Source organism: Budorcas taxicolor, chromosome 1, assembly GCF_023091745.1.
Source record: "Budorcas taxicolor isolate Tak-1 chromosome 1, Takin1.1, whole genome shotgun sequence".
In the NCBI taxonomy this organism is placed as follows: Eukaryota; Metazoa; Chordata; class Mammalia; order Artiodactyla; family Bovidae; genus Budorcas; species Budorcas taxicolor.
In genome coordinates, this window is record NC_068910.1 from 46172726 (window position 1) to 46198250 (window position 25525).

General features: G+C 46.7%; 1 protein-coding gene across 1 annotated transcript in view; it reads right to left on the reverse strand.

The window, feature by feature from the left end:
* LOC128051835 (translation initiation factor IF-2) overlaps nt 1–23518 on the reverse strand; it is a 56135-nt gene extending 32617 nt beyond the window's left edge. Inside the window, exons 1-2 of the mRNA XM_052644444.1 lie at nt 23468–23518; nt 21075–21968 (exon numbers count right to left, since the gene is read on the reverse strand). Coding sequence (XP_052500404.1) covers nt 21075–21968; nt 23468–23518 — 945 coding nt within the window. The remainder of the gene's footprint in view (nt 1–21074; nt 21969–23467) is intronic.
* Between the last annotated feature and the right edge of the window lie 2007 nt (nt 23519–25525).

Here is a 25525-nt window from a genome sequence, read left to right on the forward strand (position 1 = left end):
TCACGGGGCCACAGACAAAAATATCAGCAGTGAGAGCCCACTGGGGGAAAAAGACTGCTGATACAGATGGGTAACGTGGTGTCAAGAAAGGTTTCCGAGGCCAACCTCAGGCCAGAATGAAAAGGTGAGTGGAATCAGCCAGGCTGCCAGATCAGGGTGTGCAAGGATGGGGGAGGGGCGCTCTACGGGGGTGTAACAAGGAAGGCAAAGTCCTGGAGGAGAAAGAAAGCAGAGCTCAATTAGGGAGCTGAAAAAGCTCTGAATGGCTTCAGCAAGGGAAGGAGGGGCAGCAGTCGCTTTGGCCCCATGGGGAGTTCCTGCATGGTTTTAAGCAGGGGAATGATGGTATTCGATTTGCACTTTGGAAAGGTCACTTTAGCAGCAGAAAATATTGGAGCAGCGGAGCCCAGCAGGGTGTTCGGGGAAATCTGGGAGGCGACTGCCTGGAAGGGGGGGAATGACAGAAATGGTGAGTCAGGAAAAGGTCCAAGTTCCTGCCAGAGTAGCTGGAAACAGCGGCCCATATGACTAGTAAGACCCTTTCTTTGCTGGGAGGAGGAGAGGGCGAGGGGGAGTATGTGGTGGTGTTCATGCATCTTGAAACGGAGGTAGGTAAAAGGGCACAGAGCTCAGGAGAAAAGATTTGGGCAGTGGCGGCAACCAAGGCCATAGGCATGGTGGCGTTCGGGGCAGAGCGCAAGACAAGGTGCTCACCTGAGATGACACCCCACCACTCAAAGGCTACTCGGGGACAGAGGCTGCAGGCTGCCAAGGCGGGGTGGTGGAAGGAGGAGGAGGGAGGCCATGCGGGTGTAGCCTTCCAGAAGACAAGGGGAAAGAGAATTTCAGATGCAGGTAATTTTAGTCTGTGCTGTCAAAGGTCAAGGACGCCAGGACTGGAAGGTGCGCGCTGGACTTGGAACCAAATTCACTGTGCTGGTGGTGGAATCATGGGCTTGGGTGCCCGAGAGCAGTAGGGCCAGGGACAGGGGGAAAGGACAGTTCAATGAGGCTGGCAGCAAAGGAGAGGAAAGAACTAAGGCTGGAGGGAGAAGCGGGCTTTAGAAAGAGAGCAGAGAAGCGAGTATGGTCCAGCATAGTGGGTGGGGTCCACAGAGAAGATTAAGCTCTCCAAGAAACAGAAAGGAGGGCCAATCATCAAGAACCAGCCCTGAGTAGGTGGCAGAGGATGGGGTCCAACAATAGGGTGCAGATCAGCCTCGGGGATAAAGAGGGTCCTTCCCTCACTTGACAGAACAGAGGACAAGACGGGCACTCCCACAGCTGGGCATGTGAAGGCTGGGAGGCAGTCAGTCTGCCGGCTTCAGCTCACTCCATTAAGAGGACCTACTAAAAGCAAGCGGTCAGGTGTTTGAGAAAGACATGGGAAGTCTAGAATAGTCACTGCGGCAAAAGACAGAGCAAGACGCCCAAGGAAGCACAAGGGAACCACTGAGCAGAGCCCATGCCCCATTTGAAGGTGCTTTACAGAGTGGCAGGTGATTATATAATTTCTCCAGCCATCCCCAAAAGAGACGGGCAGAGTTCTGCCAGGAGACACCAAGGAAGGGCAGCAGGTACTCAGTGATGACGAGCTGGGGTGGAAGAGGAGAGGCCAGGACCATGGACGGGGCAAGGAATGCGGGCAAAAGACTGGAAGGGCTGAAGTTCAGAGAGCAGAGAGGTCACACTTAGGATATCAGAGGTGGAACACGTCACCCCAGGCGATGACATAGCCTAGCTGTGACCGGGAGAGTGGGTGAAGCAGGGTGGAGAAGCCACTGCTGAAGGGGAGATGGGCAAGGTGCTAGGTGAGTCATCAGAACCCAGAATGATTCAGAAGTCAGCCAGACCAAGATGTGTGTGTGCGTGAGTGTGTGCATGCTCATTCGCCAACTACAGCCCGCCAGGCTCATCTGTCCATGGGATTTCCCAGACAAGAATACTGGAGTGGGTTGCCATTTCCTCCTCCAGGGGATCTTCCCAACCTAGGGATCGAACCCATGTCCCTGGTGTCTCCTGCACTGCAGGAGGATTCTTTACCTCTGAGCCACCTGTTCACCCCTGGGGGAAAATGACCTTATGTCAAATGTTTAAGTCTTCCCGGGTACGGGCAGAGAGGCTTGGAGCAGAAGGACGAAAAGGGGATAATACACTGAAATTCAGCAGCCCCAAAGGAACAGGCTCAGAGCTCCTTCACTAAATGCCTACCACATGCTGCTAAACCAGCAAGAATAAGGCAAACAAACCTTTCTATGCATCACCTTCTTTACCCCACAATCACACTACACAGTCTTATTCTACAGGTGGAAAAATAGAGGCTCGCAGGCTAAGAATTTGCCTAAGGTCACAGAGCCTGAACATGCTGGACCCAGAATATGAGGTTCTGACTTCTGAACATCAAATCAGCTGGGCTTCATCACATTCACAGACAGACAGGGTAGATTGTATTATTTATGCCCCAGCAACCACTTATGCTTCTTCCAGGGCTCTCTAATTGTGCCTCACACCATCTTCAAGGAGGAGGGGTCAGGGGCCACCCGCTGGTGGCTAATAAGCGACCAGCTGTCTTCCTCAACGGCTCAGTGTACTGGCTGAGATGGGAGGCCCCAGTAATTACCCAGAGCCCATTAAAAAGAACCCAGAATGGGATGTGCTAACAGTTCCAGTATAAATACATCAAAATATCAGTTTTTAAGGAAACACTAGTCTGGAATTTATATTCCTAAAAGAGCTAACTTGATCCTACTCAACAAGAAAAATCCCTTCCTTCTCACATTTCCAAACAAAGCAGCGAGTGTTTTAATTCCATGACAGTGGAGTTTCATTTTTAGGACAGCAGCCTACTACACTTGCTTTAGGGAGGTAAAAAATATTGGTGTCATAGTCTCAGAGTGATTTAAAACAAAAAACTCTTCCAGAAGGCAGCATGCCTTTCTGTCCTCAAATACTTCAGATTCTAAGAGAATGCGCCCTCCAAATTCTTTACCCATAACTTCAGCCTCTGACCCACTTCAGGCGTCAGCACCTGCTCTACAAGGGAACCTGCTAAGTATTCTTAGCTCAGACCCAGCAAGGCTGCACGTGGACTAGCCAAGTCCCCTCGCGTCTTAGGAGCTATGGTCGTGTTTCGTTTCTCTCCCACGCCACGCCTGAAGGCCAGTCTTGTGGGGAGGGAAATAATCTCAGGCTGCTGAGGCGACCGACAGTGATAATGATAAGCCCTGGATCAGCTGTTTAACCTTTTTAATCTCCCTGGTCCCTGAAATCCTGATCCTCCCTGGGGGGAACGTGCCATCATCCACATCCATCATAAGGAAACTGGAAAGGCACCTCAGCCATCTTCACTCTAATGTATGAGAGAAACATTTCCAGTACCAATGGCAGCAACATGTCTGGACCTAGAGATTAGCATACTAAGTGAAGTAAGTCAGACAGACAAAGATAAATGCCAGAGGTATCACTTATCTGCAGAATCTAAAAATGACACAAACTTATTTTAAAAACAGAAACAGACTCATAGACACAGGGAGCAAACTTAAGGTTACCCCAGAGGAAAGGGTCGGGGAAGGGATAAATTAGTTTGGGATTAGCAGATACATACTACTAGATATAAAATGTATAAACAACAAGGTCCTACTGCATAGCAGAGGGAGCTGTATTTAATATCTTGATAAAAACTGAAATGGAAAAGAATTTGAAAAAGAATCTATATATTACATATATATATATAATTGAGTCACTTTGTTGGACTTCAGAAACTAACACAACATTATAAATCAACTACACTTCAATTTAAAAAACATGAAAAATAGCAATTTCCAGGAGGGCACAGCTTCGAGACACAGGTTAAACAAAGGTGCATAGTGTACTGAGACAAAACTATCAAACCTTTAAAGAATCGTTGGAACTTTTTCAATCTTGAAAATCCAAACTCCTAAGGTTAACTGTCATCAGCTGTTACTGATACTGTGCTCTGAGGGAAATTGCTCCTCTTTCTCTGTCATCTGTTCAGGTGGTTTCTTCATGCTCATTGGTCTAGGATGAAGTTTAAGATGTACCTTCTGACTCCTGCCACGAAAACTCATTTCCCAACCATAAACGAAAACCGCACTCTGGTCCTTCTCCCTCTTTAGCTCCCACCTGCGATGAGGACGCCTCTGCTCACTTCTGTGGTGTTGGGAAAGCTTACACCCCGGTGTCCCTACCAAATACTTGACTAACAAATTACATACAACGATTTTCAACACCAGGATTTTTTAATTGTGTAAATGCTTTAAGACGTTAAAAAATCCCACTTAGAATACATGTAAGATGGAAGGCATCACACTAAGACCTTCCTTGCTCACGGCTCCCCTCACCCACGGCCCACTATCCCAAACTGCCAGCCCCAGCGCCACATCACATCTCTCCACTTCTCCGGAGCTGCCACCTCTCTCCCTGGGCCTCTACCAACCTCTCCCCTCTCCCTGCTGTCACTCCTGCCCCCAAGCCCTGGCTCTCTACACAACAGCTGGGGGATCTGTGAAAGAAGTCCATCAATTCATGCGTGCGTGCTAAGTTGCTTCAGCTGTGTCCGACTCTTTGTGACCCTATGGACTGTAGCCCATCAGGCTCCTCTGTCCATGGGATTCTCCAGGCAAGAATACTGGGGTGGGCTGCCACGCCCTCCTCCAGGGGATCTTCCCCACCCAGGGATTGAACCCGTGTCTCCTTTGTCTCCTGCATCAGCAGGCAGGTTCTTTACCACTAGGGCCACCCCAGCAGCTTCCTTCCAATCAAATTTGGATTAAAATTTCAATTCCTGACCAGGGACCGGAAGGGCAATGGAATGCAGGCCTGCCCTGACCATCCTCTTATCTGTGTCCACTTGCCCCAAGGAGCCCCTACCCTCCAGTCACACTGGCCTTTTTGCAGAGGCCTGGGCAGTTGCATTCTGCCCTGCCTGGGACTGACTCTGTGTCTCTGTATTTTCCCATGGTTCAACCCCCTCCCTGCACTCTTCCTGGGTCTCTGCTCATCACCTCTACTCCCTACCTGGCATTACATCATGCATCTGTTTCTCCTTTATGTCTCTCTCCTCTCTCACCTGCCCCCAGGCGTACAGTGTCTCATTTACTGTCAAATCTCAATTCCTGGTCCAGGGAAACCAGTCAACACACACTTACCAATCATTGTTCTAAGTAGACCACCAGCTCCCTACTCTGCCAAGAATGCCCTCACTCCAACCGAAGGTGATGTTTACCTGCTAAAGACGGATGAAATCGCAACCAACCACCTTCCTGGAATAACCATAAACCGCTCAGCAAAGACATGGGATGCAGGCATGCACACATCTCTGCCCACAGTCCAGAGCTCCAGCACCTGTACCCACCAGTCTGTAAGATTCCTCTTCTCCAGATAAGGTTAGGAAAATGAAATAAGGCTGCTCCTGTTTTTCTTTCCCAATCTCTCAATTAGCAGAGAAATCAATATGAATAATTACTCACCCAGTTCAGTACCACTTTTCTTGTGATCTCACTCTATAGCTTGGGTTTGGGGTGGGGTTTTTAAAACATTTTTTTATAACTAAGTAATTTTTTAAATTAAAAAGAAGTACTTTTCCAAAATAGTTATACTTATTTTCACTCAAAGAAAAATGCCCAGGTTACAGCAGGTTTTTCTTAAGAAATACTTCTGAAAGTTATAGCCGTCATGAGAGTAAGAAATGATGCTCATGTATGTATGTATTATCTCATTATTTTTGAAATAAGAATATGATATTGTGCCATAGCTACAAAATTAATGTAAACATTTCAAAATAGCATACAAACAGGAAGAAACTTCTGTAATGAAGCTTGCATGACTCTGAGCTTTAGAATATACACTGAAGTCATATCACACAACAGCACGTTTCCTATTGGAAATTCAGGTTCCTAGAATAATAATTCAACTCAATTTGATGTTGATTCTACCTTGTGATTCCAAGCTGAGATGTAGGTTACTCTAAAGAGAAGGGGAGAAGGGAGGACCACATGGAAGCCAACCGATAAAAGTTGGTCAATGAGAGGCATGAGAGGTCCATCAGCAGAGACAACAAGGCACAAACTGTGTGCCAAAGAAAACAAAAGCTACCAGTGCTCCGGGCTGGCTGATCGATCTGTTCGGGTTTAGAGTGGCCCTGCAGCTACCACTGTGCCACAGGAGTGAAGATGGCATTAAGCCAAGCAAGCTCCAATGGAACATCACCCTCGGCCTCAACGGGCATTCATCATACTTTCTAGAAATGCCAAGGTTCACTTTAAACCTAAAACGGGCAAATTTTCTTCCTATCCTACTGTGTCTTTTTAAAGTCCACACAGGGTTAAATAAAAGGGGCTAGAAGTAGCAAAGAAGGAAGTATGGGAGGGAGGGACAGAGGGAGCGCCAGGGAAAACAACACAGAAATACAAAGAGAGAGACAGAGGGAGGGGAGAAGGCACAGAGAGGGAACACACAGAGAAAACAGAGACAGGAGTAGTAACAGAGAGAGAAAATGACACCGAGAGAGTGACAGAGAGAAAAGGGAAAGGTTCATGGGAAAAGGGAGTGATGTGTTTCATGGAAAAGTTATTTCTTTCCAAGTCGCTCTTTTTCCATGTACTGTATTATGCCATATGTGGGAAGTGAGGGCGGCTGGAACTCGGCCCAAGAACATCTGCCACAGACCTTAAAAGCCCTAATAATAGCACAGCTGGTGTCCCCAGCCTAATGAGCTCATTGCCCACGTGACCCTCCCTCCTCCCGGCTACCTCCAGGGAAACGAGGGGCCAAGGGCAGGCCCAGGCACGCCCCCTGCCCTCCCCCACGTCCAGGCTCTCCTACCTCCTCTGCCTCCGTCCTCCCTTTCCTGAAACCACTCCCACCCATTTTCCTGAGCTAACTTACTCTGATCCAGCAGTTCCTCAGGACAAGTCATGTTCTCAACATGAAAGGAAGGTATCAGAAATAGATGATGGGGACATCACTACAGATCTTCTGGACGCTAAGTGGGCAACGGTTATGCCAATAAATAATTCAACAGCTTAAATGAAATGGACACACTCCCTGAAATATGCAACTTGTCAAAACTAACACCAGAGGAGAATAAAAAGATCTGAAAAGCCTACTAAAGAAATGGAACTCCTAAAAACCATTCCACATCCAAGGAACAACCAGGATGCCACCAAGTGGGCTTTCCTGCCAGGGTACAGGCCCCTTTAGGAGCCCTGGCAAGTCACTCTCTGGGACAGGGAGACTCTAAGCCAGCTTGACTTTCCCGCTGAGCACTGCCTGTTACCAGGAGGAAACCATGAACAGCAAAATCAGAAAGGGGGGTGCCGGGGGTGAGCAAAGAAGTGAGGCTTTACAAGTTCAGCAAGTTTTAACCCTCTCTGGTATAATTTTTTGAAACTACTTCTCATCACGGTACACTTTCAAAAGCCCTCTTGCACTTGAACAAAAGGCCCCTTAATATCAGGATGGACGTGGATTTCAGAGTCCAAGGGGAAGCCTGTCTGAAACTGACAAGAGGAGACCCCAACAGCACTGACACGGTATCCATAGCAATTGGAAGAGAAGCTGAAAAATCTGGTATCTCTCTCAGTCCAAGCAACACATCCTGACCGTAACAAAGAGCCAAGTGAACATGATACATGGGGCTTCTTCAGCAGAAAAAGACAAAGAGGGCCACATTTCAGAAACCTCGCTCAGTGACACACAACAGCACGAACGTTTGTGAGCATGCAGCACCAGGCTAGTGAATTACATGATTCTATCCCTGCCTACCAGGTAATTATATCAACAGCAATCGCATGATTAGCTAAAAGGCGGGCAATCATTAACTTTTCCTACTGTTCAACACTGTTACACACCAAATTATACCTTGTTAATGCCATGAATAAGTTATCTAAGCCTTGATAGTTTCCTGTTTCGATTTAAAACACCAACGCCACGCCTGCTGTAAGTTAATACGGCAAAATTCATGAAACTTTAAATAATAATAGTGGTATTTTAAGGACTATCATAAGTACTTTTATACATGATTCCTTTTTGTTGAAATGTTTAATATACTGAGAATCCTTTCCAAAAATAAAGAGTTCTTTCCATTCACAAAGCACTAAAAGCATTAACAGAATCAATTTAGTCTTTATCAACCTTGTTCTTTCACCTTCATACTTTTTATGTCATTCAGCCAAGGTCAAGCCTATGGTTCTCAAGCCTTAGAGACTGCCCCGGCTCATCTTCAGGCCCACAACGGTACACCTGGCCAAACCATATTAGGGCGTCAGGCAAAACAAAACTCAGTAATACCAATTCTGTCTTTATTTAAATTTTTGATTTTTTAAAAAGATTTCTTTGCAGTATTTTACCTTTTTTTTTTTTTTTTAAGAAATACTCCACTAAAATACTATTGATCTTGATTACTTAGATTCTTGGGAACTACCTCATCCTTAAATGTGCTACCTGAGGCAAGCACCTCAGTGACCTCACCTTAGCCCAGGTCCAACCCCACAAGAGTAACAATATACCCTGGGTGTACCAACGAAGAAGAATAAACACTCAGGTTTCCCAACTACCTCACAGACTGGACAACAGCTGCCTGATGGTCCACCTACCAGGGTATGTGTGCATATGTTCTTTAAGGTGGCGGGGGTGGGGGCGGGTAGAATGGGGAATGGTATAAAACCCACAAGTTTGAGCACAGTTAAATTCTATGGAGCAAATATTTTACATCATGTTGCATTAAAATCTAACAGTTGCCAAATCACCTAGAACCTTTAATTATCTTATACATTTGGCTCCATTAATTTTTACTCATATGTATTTTATACAGTCAATACCTCCTCAAAAGTAACCACCACTATTCAGATCCCTGTTACAGGATACTCAGAGGTTAAAGCATCTGCCTGAAATGCGGGAGACCTGGGTTTGATTCCTGAGTCGGGAAGATCCCCTGGAGGAGGGAATGGCAACCCACTCCAGTACTCTTGCCTGGAGAATCCCATGGAGGGAGCAGCCTGGTAGGCTACAGTCCACGGGGTCGCAAAGAGTCGGACACGACTGAGCGACTTCACTTCACTTCACTTCACTTCACTTTTGAAAATGGAATCCTACAGTGTACACTTTTGTGTCTGGTCTCTTTGACCCCATTGTGTTATTTTCTTCTGTGTTTTTTGGCCTCACCAAGTGGCATGTGCGATCTCAGGTCCCCAACCAGGGAGAGAATCGGTACCTCTGCAGCAGAAGTGTGCAGTCTTAACCACTGGACAGCCAGAAAGTCTCTCTTTGGCTCAACATTTGCCTGTAACTTTCATCCATTTGTTGCATGGATTAGTATTTCATTCCTTCGTATTGCTGAGTAGCATGCAGTTATATGGACATACCAATCTGTGTATACAGTCAATGGACATTTGGGAGTTTTCCTGCTTTGGAGCTATTGTTAGCAAAGCTGCTATGAACTAAGTCAAGAATACTGGTTTCTGTTGCACGCATATGGAGAAGTGAATCACTGGTTGCAATGGATATGCTCAGCTTTAGTAAATACTGCCAGGTTCCCAGTGTTTGTTCTTCTTCAAATGTGGTGCGTGAGGCTTCCAGCTCTTCCATGTTTTCACCAGTGGTTGATATTGTCAAATTTCTTATTTTGTCCATTCTGATGGGGCTGCAAAAACATCTCTGCTAAAACAAGCAATTTCTAATTCCTTCCAATTTTATCACAATCCTATAGCTCCAATATCACAAATTGTAAAATTTCAAATAAGGTGTACGAAGATCACAAAGTACAGAAAAATCTCTTAACTGAGAGCTTACTGTTTCAGGAATTCATAAAAATACTGACACAAACAATATGTGACACAAACCCACATGATGTCTGGCAAGGAAACCTGCAAATGTTCACAAATACCAGAAGAATTCTTACAGTCGATGTGTTACTATAAGAGTACAAGGCTAAGCCAGCATCTCTTCTGAACCATAGAGTGATACAACTCTACAAATAAATGCACACCTATTATGTCTAAACAAACACAAAGAACATTTTAGCCCTTAGCCTACTTGGCCTCTCACAGAAGGACTCATGAACCCCACCTATTGCCACAAGAACTTTCGCCCAGCACTTCCAGTCTCCTGGCCAATCTGTGTGAGTGCTTCTACACTTGGTATCATTACTGTCCACACAGGGATGGCCACCAGACCCTTTGCTCATACTCAGATGTCTCTTCCCAGCATCAGCCCCAGATGTCCCCCATCCCAAAAGCTTCCCTCGTAGCTCAGTGGGTAAAGACTCTGCCTGCAATACAGGAGACCTGGGTTCATTCCGCAGGTCGGGAAGATCCCCTGGAGAAGGAAATGGCAACCCACTCCAGTATTCCTGCCTGGAGAATCCCATGGACAGAGGAGCCTGGTGGGCTACAGTCCATGGGGTCGCAAGAGTCAGACCCGACTTGATAACTAAACCACCAATCTCATAAGCACATCACACACAGCACCTTCACAATAGCATCCTCCAGGTCTTCACCCCTGCATAACTGAGAGATGTTAATACAATTTGGAAATCTCAGCCCCATCCTTGACTCTGCCCCCTCCAACCCTACCGCCATCTCCTCAAAGTGAGAACAGGGCTCAACCTCCCAACATCACTCAAAGGAATCCACTTCTTTCCACCCACAATATCATTTACAACCCCAGGTAAAGTCCCCTCTCTCTCTCCTTGTGTAAAGCCAGAGTTTCACAGGTCTCAGTCAACCCAGAGGTGGATGGGGCCTTGGACGACAGACTGCCCTGGGCACGTTCACCAAGGGAAAGCCAGTCGCCTCCCCTAACTTACCCCTGCCCTGCCACAGCCTTCTCTTAGGAGAGTCTACAAACTGCATCCCCTTGCCGTCCTTGTGAACAAATGTTGCTGCAACTTCTGAGTTTGTGAGGGAATTTCTGAGACTTGATTACCCTGATCATTCTCTATCATGCTGTCTTTTGCCAAATAGAGAATTCAGTATGTCATAAATGATAAAGGTCTGACTAATAAAAAGACCAAACTCCCAGGAATATTTAACTTTATTCCCTTCCACATGAGTATCGTTTCTCTTTTAGTATCAAGAGATTGAGCCCACCTAAAATTCTTTCATGATAACATTTAACAGCTGCTATGACATTCCTCTTGTACTTCATAAAAAGTAGATCCTTCATCTAATAATACGAACTATTTCCCTACCTTGCAAGTACAGTACAACTACATCCACTGCATCAGTCCACACTTTAGTCTACTTTGCCAATGATGTGCTTGTTATTTCTTATCTACTATGGTAGTAGAAAGAATATTCTGCTTATTTTCTCAAATAGAAAGGTATTTCCTCAGAATTTTAACATCAAACTACACTTCTCCTTTTAAGAGACCTTTGAGATGTCTTGATATTTGTTTCCAAATATCACATCCAAAGGGATATCTCTGCGATCCTTGCAAAGTGAACCCCTCCTCCTCAAAACCAAAGGAGGGAAGACAAGCTGTCATTTGAACAAAATCCATAGCCTCATCACTGCCTTAGGTCACCGGGGCCATTCCTTTTAGTATTACAGAAATGAAGGCCAGCATATCCCCCTAGGGCATGGTACAGACATGTGTTCCAGAAGTATCTGTGGATGAATGGATCGTGAGTAGTTCGATAACAGCAACAATAATAATGGCTAACACAAAATGCTTACTGAGTCAGGCATACATATTAATCTATGTGATCTTCTTAATAACTATATGAGATTATCACATAAGGTAATGATTCAGGAACCAGCTGTCACAAACAAGAGTTCTCTGCTGGGTTTAACATATCTGTCCCTAACAAAGCACCAAGCTTAAAGGATGCGGGGACATGGCTTCAAACACATTAACAGTATGCTAGGGAGTTCCTTGGTGGTGCGGTGGTTAGGACTCCCCGTTTCCAATGCAGGGGGCACAGGTCTGATTCCCGGTCGGGGAACTGAGATCTTGCATGCTGCATGGCATGGCAAAGAAAGAAAAGAAAAAAAAAAGAGTGCTGGATGCCTATCTAGTGTTCATAAAAACAGACAAACAACATAGCATGCTAGTTTATCCAGACAGATTGTTACATCCGGACGTTTTTATTTTTTAACAAGTGAGAAAAACAAGGCGACATCCTACTTAGGTCCATAAAGCAGAACTGTATAATCCCCATAGCGCTCAGCATTTTATTTAAAACATTCTAGATTTAAAGGTTGGAATGAAATACTCGTCTGGATAGGACTCTTCTCCACAATGAAAGCCTGCACCCGGATGTACCACTCACAGAGCGCCAGTGAGTCATACATGTAACAAATTGCTCATTTTCCTGCTCCCCATCTTTCCTCTAAATCATTATGCTGCTATTCCAGAATCATAGGTTTGGATTTCTATTTGTTTGTTGATGTTTTTAATCCCCCAGCATAAAGCTTACCAACTCCAACTTTGGTCCAACATTATAACTTGACAAGAATCTGCCTGTCCCTTTAAGTAAACCTCCAATTTTCTTCCCAGGCTTGAAATTCTCCCATGTAAGCAAGGCAGACGTCTTTGGACTCTTGTTTTAACTAGGGAAAAAATGCCCTTAACATTCTAACTGTATTGCCAGACCACCAACCCCCACCCCCACCACCCACCACCACTCAAAGTCAAACCAAATTAACTGTTGGAACCCTGTATTCAGAATCACAAAATGTAACAGACTGTCTTACTGAGCTACCCTTCTATTTTCATCCTCTTTGGTCCCCAGCTCACACACTTAAATTTCCATTCAAAATAAAAAAACGTGAGGGAAGGATAGAAACAAAGATTATGAAGACGCAGATGCTAAAGACTAACAGCTTCTAGAAACCTTATTAACCTGAATCCCTCTACACTCACTAAGTAAATTAAATGTGATGCCCCTCGAGTTAAACAGCAACTAGCAGCAAGGGTTGAAGCAAGAGCTCCTATTATCAACCACTTTTCAGGAATTCCCTGATCAAAGCAAGGCAAAGACCCTGGTTAGTGCTGGGAGGATAACAGAATGCAGGAAGAGTGACTTGAAATCACCATGTCGTGCCCAGTAAGATGGCAAATATTAAAAAAAACAAACCAGAAAACTGGACTTCCCTGGTGGTTCAGCGGTTAAGACTCTGCGCTTCCAATGCAGGGGTCTCAGGTTCAATCTCTGGTTGCGGAACTAAGATCCCACATGCTATGTGGCCAAAAATAATAATAATTAATTTAATTTAATACACACAGCATAAAACTGTAAGAAACACAGAAAATCACAAGTGTTGGTGCGGATGTTGAAAAATTGGAACCCTTGTGCATTGCTGATGAGAATACAAGATGCTGTACTCACTGAGAATAATGGTAAGGTGATTCCTCAGAAATTAAACACAGAACTACCACAGGATCCAGCAATTCCCCCTCTGGATGCATACTCAAAAGAAATCAAACCCGAGGCTCAAACAGTTGTTTATACGCCCACATTCATAGTGGCATTATTCACAAGAGTCAAAAGATGCAAGCAATGTGAGTGTCCAAAGAGAGACAAATGGATAAACAAAATATTTACGTACATAGCAATGGAATAATATTCAGTTTCAAAAAGGAATGAAATTCTGGCATGTGATGTAACATACCAAACCTTGAAGATATCAGGCCAAGTGAAACAAGCCAGATACAAAAAGATAAATACTGTATGATTCCATTCATATGAGATTCTTAGATATTCAAACTGATAAGAGACAGAAAGTAGAATGGTGTTTGCCACCAGCTGAGAGGAGCGGGAGGATGGGGAGTTAGTGTTTACTCAATACAGAGCTTCTCTGGGGTAATATATGAAAGTTCTGGAGATAGACGATCATGATATTTGCACAACAATATGAATGTACTTAATGCTACTGAGCTGTGCATTTTCAAATGGCTAAAATGGTAAATTTTATGCGACATTTACTTTACCAAAGTTTTTTTAAAGAACTAAAAATGGTTATTGCATTAGGGATTTCCCTTTATCTCTCAGACTGGGGGACTTGGGCACCTCTGGGGAAAAAACAGAATTTGGCAAAGATAGGTAACTCGCTCCCACCCCCGCAGGAGGTTATGAAAGGAGCATGGCAGCCCTACAGCCCTGTACCTGCTGGGGAAGCAGCAGGGAAGAAGGCAGGGTGGAGAAAGTCATACTTCCTGGGGTCAGATCCATTTACCTTCCATCTGGCTCCCACTCTGTCATTTTTGAAGTCTCCCGTGCACATGACCCAACACTGAAGACTTACTCTTCACGGGGTAGGTGTATGATAGATGGATGGGTACATGGACCTTCTACTACTTGGCTAGTTTTGGGGAGAAGACCCAAGTGACCACTCTGGCATATTTTTAAGAGCTCAAAACACCTCTCAATGTGAGGGTAGGGAGGGTAAATCACTGGCTAGGTTTTGGGCTGCTTTTCCTCACCTCTGATTAGAATGCTAGTTTGTCCCTTTCCTCTTGGGTCCTCCAAGTTTCGGGCTCCCTGCATACAAATGAAGGAAGGGGAGAGGAGGGCACTGGGAAGGGAATGGGTTCAGCAGTCTTCCGGCTTGGAGCACCAATCCTCCCCAGCAACACAGGGAGCAAGGCTGTGCTGGCCACTTACTCTTCCCAACATACTTGAAATCTGGCCTTGTGCTTCTAAAAAGAACACTCTGTGTAACCATGAAGGAATGTCTGACAAGTAACACCATCTCGGGATGTGTTTACGAAGCAAATTCGGATTTAGCAGGTCTGGGCAGGGTCTCCCACTTTGAGGGTTTCACAAGCTCCCAGGTAATGCAGATGCTGCAGGCTGGCCCACCACATGTTGAATAATAAGGCTTTACACTCCTGCAAGTACATCATGAGTGGTTCATATGAAATGCCAGGATGGATGAAACACAAGCTGGAATCAAGATTGCCGGGAGAAATATCAATAACCTCAGATGTGCAGATGACACCACCCTTATGGCAGAAAGTGAAGAGGAACTGAAGAGTCTCTTGATGAAAGTGAAAGAGGAGAGTGAAAAAGCTTAAAACTCAACATTCAAAAAACTAAAATCATGGCATCCGGTCCAATCACCTCACGGCAAATAGATGGGGAAACAATGGAAACAGTAACAGACTTTATTTTCTTGGGCTCCAAAATCACTGCAGATAGTGACTGCAGCCATGAAATTAAAAGATGCTTACTCCTTGGAAGAAAAGCTATGACCAACCTAGACAGGAGAAGGCAATGGCACCCCACTCCAGTACTCTTGCCTGGAAAATCCCCATGGACGGAGGAGCCTGGTAGGCTGCAGTCCACGGGGTTGCGAAGAGTAAGACACGACTGAGCGACTTCACTTTGACTTTTCACTTTCATGCATAGAAGAAGGAAATGGCAACCCACTCCAGTATTCTTGCCTAGAGAATCCCAGGGATGGGGGAGCCTGGTGGGCTGCCGTCTATGGGGTCACACAGAGTTGGACACGACTGAAGCAACTTAGCAGTAGCAGCAGCAACCTAGACAGCATATTAAAAAGCAGAGACATTACTTTGCCGACAAAGGTCCATCTAGTCAAAGCTATGGTCTTTCCAGTGGTCATGTATGGATGTGAGAGTTGGACCATAAAGAAAGCTGAGCACCAAAGAATTGATGCTTTTCAACTGTGGTGTTGGAGAAGACTCTTGAGAGTCCTCTGCACTGCAAGGAGACCAAACCAGTCAACTATAAAGGAAATCAGTCCTGAATACTCACTGGAAGGACTGATGCTGAAGCTCCAATACTCTGGCCAATTGATGCAAAGAATTGACTCATTAGAAAAGACCCTGATGCTGAGCAAGACTGAAGGCAGAAGGGGATGACAGAGGATGAGATGTTTGGATGGCGTCACCAATTCGATGGACATGAGTCTTAGCAAGCTCTGGGAGTTGGTGAAGGACAGGGAAGCCTGGCATGCTGCAGTCCATGGGGTCGCAAAGAGTCAGACACGACTGAGCGACTGAACTGAACACAACACTCCTGCAGTCAGCTGGGGTCATGACAGCAGTAACTAAGATCAGGCAGAAACAACAGCAGTCAAGATCTCCCTCTCATGAGCATCCCTCTCCTCCCACTGCCATTCTCCTTCCAAGCCACAACCACTTTGCTCCACCATGAATCTGGACCCTTAGCCACTTCGGCATAATTAGCCAAGGCATCTACAGTGACTCACTCCCAGCTGTTCTCATTACACTGAAGACAATCAATGCTCCTGAAAGTCAAAGAAATTTGTCCTCCCCAAGAAAAGTGCGCCTGTGATCCTCAAACAGTAACTTGAAGACAGTCTCTGCACTCATTGCTTACCTGCTTCTCCTAGTTAAAATGCATGATTCAGTACTACAAGTGAAGCCAAACCATTTCCAGCACCCTAGAGAGGCATTTTAGCTTTGGCCACATCTCAAACTGGAAACTGTTTGTTAAGGACCATAATAAAAGGGCTTCCCTTGTGGCTCAGCTGGTAAAGAATCTGCCGGCAAGGCAGGAGACCTGTTGGGAAGATCCCCTTGAGAAGGGAAAGGCTACCCACTCCAGTATTCTGGTCTGGAGAATTCTGTACAGTCCATGAGGCCGCAGAGACTGAGTGGCTAAGTGACTTTCACTTTCACTTCCATAATAAAAGGAGGTGAGCCGACACTACTAGATCACACCTCCTCTACTTTTTGTGAAACTGACAGCTTGCAGAACACTACTATCAAAAAAAAAAAAAAATCCAGGCCCACCCAGAGCATATGCTGCTGATAATAAAGAACTGCCTGGAAGGACTTTGATTTTACCAGAACATCAGAGGAACTGATGGAGATCTTATCTAAGTCCTTCAGTTCTCCGCATGCATGGATGTTTCTTCTCTGCAAACCTGGAGAGAGAAAAATAAAATCTCATACCCTATTCTAATCAGTATCTATTTTAAGAGCTGCAAATACACCTGCATCTACGTTATCAAATGTAGAATTTACCAATAGCTAATCTGTGTAAACACAAGTCAGGAGACAGCGGCATTTTTTTCAGTCAACATATTCACTCTATCTACTAACTAAGCCCAGGCATTAGGAGGAGCACAATGAAGAGGGGAGAGCTCTGAATGGTATGCTGAGGATGGGACGTCCCTGGTGGCTCAGTCGGTATAAAGGATCAGCCTGCAATGCAGGAGACCACCTGTAACACTCATCAGAAAGACAAACAACGTACTCCACGTGTTTGAAGTGATTTTCAACTAATTATTTTAAAAACTTTTTTTTTTCAAAGTCCCCTGAACACCCAGAGCAGCGTCTTCCTTAACATTCAAATGCAGATAATTCATATTCTAGCAGTTCGTTAATTTACTCATATACCTATTTCCCCCCCAAAATGGAGCATCCTTTTCAGATATCAGTACAAAATCCATTTCCTCTAGGAAGATTACCTTCTGCTTTAAATGTCCTGGCATAACATAAAACCTACAACTTGAAAAGAGCCTAGAAATAATTCAGCTCCAAGACTGCCACACTGGGGACTTCTCTTGTGGTCCAGCAGTTAGGATTACTTACTTCCACTGAAAGGGGCACAGATTTGATCTGGTGGGGGAAATAAGTCCCACAAACCATGCAGCAGGGCCAAGGGGAAAGAAACCATCAAACTGGGGTACAAATGCTTACCCTGCAGGGAGCCCCCAAAGCCCCAAGGAAAATAAGGTGCATCTTTTTGAGCGCTTTTTGACTCCAGGAAGCAATTTAAAGTCTTTTTATACTAAAACAAATAGGATGAATTCTGCATTCTATCCTTCATCAAAGGACTAATGGAAGTAACACTGAAAATTCACTGGGAAGTGCTGGAAGCCTCAGGCTGAGCCCCCCAATTCCCCTTCCAGGGTTCCTTCAGCCCTGAGGGCTATGAGGGTAAGTTTCAGATTCTTTGGGACTCTATGGACTCTAGCCTGCCAAGTTCCTCTGTCCATGGGATTCTGCGGGCAAGAATACTGGATGAAGGTTGCCATTTCCTTCTCAGGGGACCTTCCTGACCCAGACAGCGAACCCGTGTCTCCTCTGTCAGCAGTTAGATGCTCTGCCACTGAGCCACCTGGCAAAGTCCGGCTTCAGAATTATCAGTAGAATCCTTTTCCTATTGAGACCCAGAAGCCGTAAGACATTCCCAAGGCTGTGAGTGGCTGCCTGAGAGGTCACTGCCCCTGTTAGTCTTCAAGGAGATTTACAGTGCTTCTCACCATCACCCAGGCGAGGCTGGGAGCAGCCTTTCCTAGAGCACTGGACCAGGAGCCCACACAGAGATTTTAAGAGCTCACCTTCCACCGTGTTCCACCCTCTTCTATTTCAGGTGCACTATTAACAAATACATAATTAAAAATGCTTCTCCATGAATAATGAAGCCACGCAGTCCTTCATAAAATCCATGTCAAATCCTTTCTTTAACCAGCTGCACATCATTTGGTATTGTATGTAGTTCGGAGGCACCCAGATTGACACATATGTGATTACTTTCTGTCTCTTCACTAAAACTTTGAACTTTTCAACAGAGCAGGTGGCCTCCATTTGGATACACCTAATAAAAAGGCAAGTCAAACTAGGGAACATTTATTCAAATAGAAGGGAAAAGAGCAGGGGAGGAACCAGAAGACCCATTCAACAGTGTTTTTGTATACAACAGACACTCACCCAGGTTAAAAATTTAAGAACCCACAGGAGCCCTGGCGTTGGTGGAAATAGTTGTCCCCTAACATCTTAATCTCCTAAAAGGACCATCCCTTTGTCCTCTCAGAAATCCAAATACATACCAAACAGAGGTGAATTAAATAGATCAGGGTTCATTGTCAAAACCAAAGGTCATGTGATCATATATTTGAAGAGGCTGGCTGTTGTAACATTATCCTCAAGTTTACTAAACTGAAAGACAGGTGAAAGACTTGATTTAATATCAGCAACCCTCAGTAAGTTTAAATGAACTCTTCACCCTCCAATGCCTTTCCCACTGGAGCCCTACAAGGAAAAGAAGTGCCTCTTTCGGAAAAGCAGCCACCTGCCTGCCTGCCTTTCTCAGCTGTTTTCTAGGCTATATGGTATAACAGAATAATCAAGTCTAGGAAAACACCAACAGCTGCTGGGCAGAGAAAGCCCAAGGTCGGCTCTCCACCTTGGGAGCGGACAGTCATGAGGGGAACCCAGAGGGTTAATTCCAGCCTCACCAAACAATTACAGAGACCTACTATGTGCAAGGTCAGGGATAGGAGCTCAGAAGAAAGTCCACATCACATGGCAAACAGTAAAATGCTGCTAGTCTGGAAACAAAGTTTAGAAACTCCTCTCAGTGTGAGCAATGCTGTTTCATTTTCAAAGTCCTTTTACAAAATCTGATTCAACCCTCCCAATAAACCTATAAGAAGGAAAATAACTTCTATTATGTTTGCTATCTCATACCCATTAGGGCTCAAAAATGGTCTTACCAAGTCACAAATCTAGTCATGCTGAAAGAAGACCTGAAAACCCTCCCAGGTCATTCAGACTTTTACAGACACTTTCATTCACAGCACTCGTTAATCTTTACAACAGTCCAGGGAAGTTTGTTTGTTTTGCAGGGGGTGGGGGGCTCACAATCCTGAAGAGGGGAGAGAGCCTGGTCAAAGTGGTTAAATAAGCACCCAAGGTCACATAGCCAGCAAAGAGAGGAGCTGTAATCTGAATCCAGGTTCCCTTCTTCAAGTCGTTCTCTAACACACCAGAGAGAAGGATTATGAGCAACACAGCTAGTGTGGAGACACCCTCCACCGAGAGCTGGGGGTGAGAAACCAAATCCCACAGGTCCCTGGGGCATCAAACAGGAAACGGTTGGTGCTGGGACCAAGCTGAAACCCAACTACGCTCTAACCTGCTGCCCATGGACATGCACTTTCTACCCAGCTCAGCATCGTCCCCAAGCCTGGGTCAGCGTGCCAGGTGGCTCGGTGCACAACTGTCTGCGCACCTCTGTGATAAAGATGGGGCCAGAGATCGAAGGGCACACACACGTGATCTTTCCAAACCAAGAGGCAGGAGCCATCTGTCACTCCAGGTCCAACTCCGAACCTGCCAGCCGACCTGTCATCGTCCGCCGGAACTTGGGACACCCTCCCTGGTGCAGACCGCCCAGAGCCCCCATCGCTCAGTCTGGCGCCCTCCCTCTCTGCTTCTCTGGCAGTTGGGAACCGGAAAGGACACTGTTCCTAACTTGTTTGCCTGGGGTGTGTATCTCCACCCTACCCCACAACCAAAAGATGCTCCACTGGAAAGGGTACCCATCCTGCCTACCCAACCGCAGACACTGACAACATTCACCCATTTGCTTGAAACAAAGTTCTAGTGAGGCAAATGGGGGAAAAATATTTTTTAATCAGAGGCCTAGACATACTTAGAAAGGGCCCAAAGTGGACAGCCGATTTGAGTTTCTGAACAAGCGCAGCGAAGGGGTCTAAACACGTAGACTTAAAGGGTAGGGGGGACCCAGGGACAACCCGGGAAGCAGGGAACCGGCCTTTAGATTTGTGTTTTCCTGAACACAACTTTACAAAAGAGGAAGCAATATATTTTATGAAGTTTCTTTTAACTGCAGGAGGCTGACCTTGGAGATTCGAAAAGAACTGAAAAACTCGGGTCCAAAAAGTGACAAAGTGAACTTGTTAACTCTCGGGATGGAAAGAAGGGGGCCTAAAAGCCATTTGCCCCGTGCCAAACACTCTGAGAAGATGGAGTTTACATTCGTTTGGCGGGTAAGTAGGAATGGGGTGCCGCTCGCGCTCCGGCCTGGCTCAGCTCGGGGCTCTTTGAAGGTCGCCTCATTGTCACTTCGAAGCGCCGGAGCCGGGAATCCAGGCCACGCGGCGTGACCGACACGATGCACTGTGGGCACCTTTCTGTGCCCCATGGCCCTCCCGCAGGTGCGGCCGATGCCGGAGGGGGCCGCCCCCGCAGGGTCCCGGCCTCTCACCTTTATCACTGCATGCACCCACACTCCCGAAACACCTTCCCCACCCATCCCCGAGGGCCAGATGCGCTGAAGTCACCGGTCAGCGGTCCCCGGGCTTACCCTCGAGAGGCGCACCGAGCGCGGCCCCGGAGCAGGCGCGATCCCGGGGGCCTCCGGCGCCGGGCTGCGCCAGCGATCGGCTCTCCTGGCCGCCTCCTCCTCGTTGTCCTCGGCCCAGTCCCTGCCGCCCGGCGGCTCCGGTTCCCTCCACAGCAGCCTGCCGGGCGGCACCGGGGCGCACGCGGCAGTCTCGGCTGGGGCGCCTCCTCCTCTTTCGGCTGCCCTCCCACCGACTCGGCGCTCCCGGGCTCCGGGTCCGGGGTTCTGGGACGCGGGGTTAGTCGGGGCGCTCCGGCTGCCCCGCGCTCCCTCCTGCGCCGCCCTCCCGCGCGCGGCCCCTCTCCCGGGGCGCCTCAGTCGTAGCGCGCGTCCGTCAGAGGCTCGGGGCACGCGGAGGCGGCGGCCTGGTGGGCCCCGGGGCGGCGGGCGGGGGCGCTGCTGCGGACCGGGGCACTGATGCGGGCGCCGCGGCGCGGCCTCTCGCCATGGCTCTCGGCGGGCGGGCGCTTCGCACCTCCCCTCCGCGCTGCCGTCACTGCCCGACGCGCGCCGAGCCCTCCCCTTCCCCCGCCCCGCCTGCAGGCCCGCGCCGCCACCTCCAGGACGCCCGCCGGGCGGAGCGCGCCGCTGCTGCCCGGTGCCGCGCCCCTCTAACCTCTCCGGCAGGTGGCCGGCTCCTGCGCCTATGCCGGCGTCTGGCCTGGAGAAGTCCCGGCGAAAATACCTGGATCGGGAAAGGTATCCCACGCTCCTAGTACCACCGCCTCTGCCCCGAGCACTTCTAGCACTTCTCGATGTCAGTCCGGCCAGTCTATGGGGAGGATGAAACTCACCCTGACTGCCCTGAACGCAGGGGAAATCCAGGCGCTCGGTTCGTGCAGGCCAAGCCGTCTCCTAGGAAAGCAATCCTTAGGCTTAAATGGGGGTGGGACAGAGCCAGGAGGTGGGGGAAATATGAATGAACAAAATGCCATCAAAGGGTAAGGCAGGGAGACAGGGGTGTGGAGGATCAGGAAACGATCCAGGAAGTAAGTGCACACAGGCTACTCTATTATGCAAATCACTAGTGGACAGTTTAACGGGAACGACACGCATGACCTCATTTCCAGTTGAGGCTGCTGAGTCTACAGCAGCGGCCTCATCCCTGCCCAAAGGTCATGGAGGACACTGGGAGGACATGGAGAAGACTGAGACCAGATCCGAAGACCCAAGGAAACTAAACCAGAGAAAAACCTGGTTTCCATTACGGGAAGGGGACTTGAAGAGATGGTGCATAGTAAAGATTGGTTCAAGCAGGAATCACCCATGAATGCTGGCTCTAGGGGGTTGTGGTTTATTGTGGGGCAGATATTTGCCTGGGTTAGTGTGTCTCCCGCATAGGTGGTTTAGGCTTATTAGTAGCAAGAGAAAAGTATTCAGTATACAAAGGGGCAGGGAGACAGCACCTTTACCAGGATCAAAACTGACATCACCGATGAAAGCAGACGGATAACATTTCTTCAGAACACATCACCTAGACAGTATTTCCAGAGAGAATGCAGAACCTGAATCTAATGATAATGAAACCCCAGACAAACCAAAATGTGAGGAATATCTATTTTAAAAGGAGGTAGGGACTGTATTCTTCAAACATGTCAATGTCTCAAAAGAAAGCTTGGGAAATGTTCTAGATTAAAGAGTGCTAAAAAGTTTTGACAACTAAATGTGATGCCTGGTCCTAGACTGGATGTTTGGGGGAGGGGAGATGCTATAAAGAACATTCCAATGGACAAAATTGGAATCCTGATAGTAAAGTAGTGGCTCAATGTTAAATGTGCTGCTGCTGATGCTTGTATTATGGTTGTGTACAAGGATATCCCCCTTCTTAGAAATACACTCTGAAGTATTGCGTAGAGGTGAAGAGGCACTATGCATGAAATTTATCTTCAAATGATTCACAAAAAAAAACTGTTGATAGAAAAAAATGCTAAAGTAAACGGGCAAAAAATTAACCATCAGTGAATCTGGGTTCAGGGTGTATTGGAACGTTTCTGTACGTTTGAAATTATTTTCAAATAAAAAGATTTTGAAAAGCCATCACGTGGGGGATGAGGTGAGATGGGAAGAAGGCAAGAAGTGGTCATAAAAAGACAACCCAAGGGATCCTGGTGGTTTTAGGACTTGTGGCTTTAGAATAGGTGATAAAATTTATGTAGAACTCACACACACATACATAAGTACAAGTAAAACTAGGGAAATTGAGGAAGACAGGTGGACTGTATGAATGTCAATATCATAGTTGTGATACCATATTAAAGTTTTCCAAATGTTATCATTGGGGAAATTAGGCAAAGGGTATTATTTCTTATGACTGAACGTGAATCTACAATTATCTCATTAAAAATTTCAGTTACAAGGAGTTCCCTGTCGGCCTCGTGGTTAGGATTGCGGGCTTTCATTGCCATGGCCTAGGTTCAGTCACTGGTTGGGGAACTGAGATCCCCACAAGCCACCCAGCACAGCCGAAAAAAGAATTTTTTTCAGTTACCCCCCCCACCAAAAAAAAAAAACGATCATGTGTGTGCCAGGTTATGGCTGCCTGGGAGTTCAAAGAGCAAATGTGCGGAGCTCCTAGTGGTTTTAGAGCCGACATGGAGCTGTTACCAATAGCGAGGGTTTTTTTTAAGGACGAAAAGAATATGTGAAGTATAACTGACAGATCAGGTTCCTTCCAGTTCTGTAATTTAAGAATCCAAGAGCTGGGGGATCTTTGAGATCATCTAGTCCAACCTTCTCATTTTCAGGAAACTGCGGGCAGAAAAGTGGTACAAGAGCAGAGGAGCATCAAATTAGTGGTAGACCCGTAACTACAACTCTTGTCTGCTGAAATAAGGCCAGTTCTCTTTGCACCTTTACCAGCTGCCTGTCACTCTCCATATCCATGAGAGAGAGACAGGTTGGTACAGAATTGTGAAGTCATTCATTCAGCCATTTTGAGCCCTGCCCGTGGCCTTGTGGGAGCAGGGTCCTGACGGTTGGTTCCCAGCACCAGATGACAGACGTGTGGATTCCGCTCCTGAGGAGGAGGGGCCAGTCTCGCTCTTACACTCACAGCTTGGAGGAAGCAGGTGGCAGATGGAACCCCTGGAGGGAGTCAGCCCCCCACGCCCACTGTCCCCAGCTAAGGGCCCTGAGCTACTTGAAGCTGCTGGTAGCCTGCTGCTGCTACAAGTCAAGAGTGCAGGGCCCTGGGAAGGAGGCAGGATGGATACATGGAAGAGAAAGCAGTCATTGCCCTGGCAGGTTCCAGCCTCAATATCAGGCAGAGGTGTCTGCACCAGAAGTGACTCTGGCCTCCCTTGGGTCAAGGAAAGTCACTATTCTTTCCTTTCGTCAAATCGAATCAACACATGTTTATAGATATTTGTCAGGCTCTGAGTTAGTTACTGTGGTAAAATGCATACAAACAAACAAACAAAAAATATCTGATCCTTGGCCTTTAGGAACCCAAAATATAACAAGGGACCCAGGATGGAAATGTAGGAAATGACCTGACCAAAGAATTAAGATGCTAGCTTTGTTGGGTCAGGTTCTCCTCAAAAGCAGTGTTAGAGAAGGGCTTGAGGGGAGTGATCCCATGGAATAGAGGTGGGAAAAGGAATCAGGACCACACAGAAGAGGGAAGGAGAGAAAGCCCATCCAAGAGTGCTTGGTCTAGCTGGTAACCACTATGATCAACTGAGCTCAGTCCCACTGTGGTGGCCCTCTGAGGAACTGCAAAGAATGCAAGACAAAAGGAGGGTGCATCTATCCACCAGTTCCTGCCTCGCATTGGTCAAGTGGATGCTGAGCAAAAAAAGTAAACCAAGCAGGTATGACCCAGGACATAGATACATAAAATGATGCCTAACATACCAGCAAAAAAGCAGCCTGAGGGCAGGGATTTTTGTCTGCTTTCACAGTGTTGCTTTCCCAGCACCCAAACCAGTGCCTAATTCATAATAGATGTCTAATCAACAGATACAGAATGGATGAAATACTAGCTTAGGTTGAGGATAGAAGAAATTATAGAAAATAGATGCATAAGTCATTTTTCAACAATTTGTATATGTATGTGCCTATTTGTGCCAGGTATTGGATGGATAGTCCAGGTATTGGATATGGTGACAGTATAGTGAATAAATCAGATATCAGTTCAGTTCAGTTCAGTTGCTCAGTCGTGTCCGACTCTTTGCGACCCCATGAACCGCAGCACCCCAGGCCTCCCTGTCCATCACCAACTCCCAGAGTTCACTCAAACTCATTGAGTTGGTGATGCCATCCAGCCATCTCATCCTCTGTGTCCCCTTCTCCTCCTGCCCCCAATCCCTCCCAGCATCAGGGTCTTTTCCAATGAGTCAGTTCTTCACATGGGGTGGTCAAAGTACTGGAGTTTCAGCTTCAGCATCAGTCCTTTCAATGATCCTGGCCTT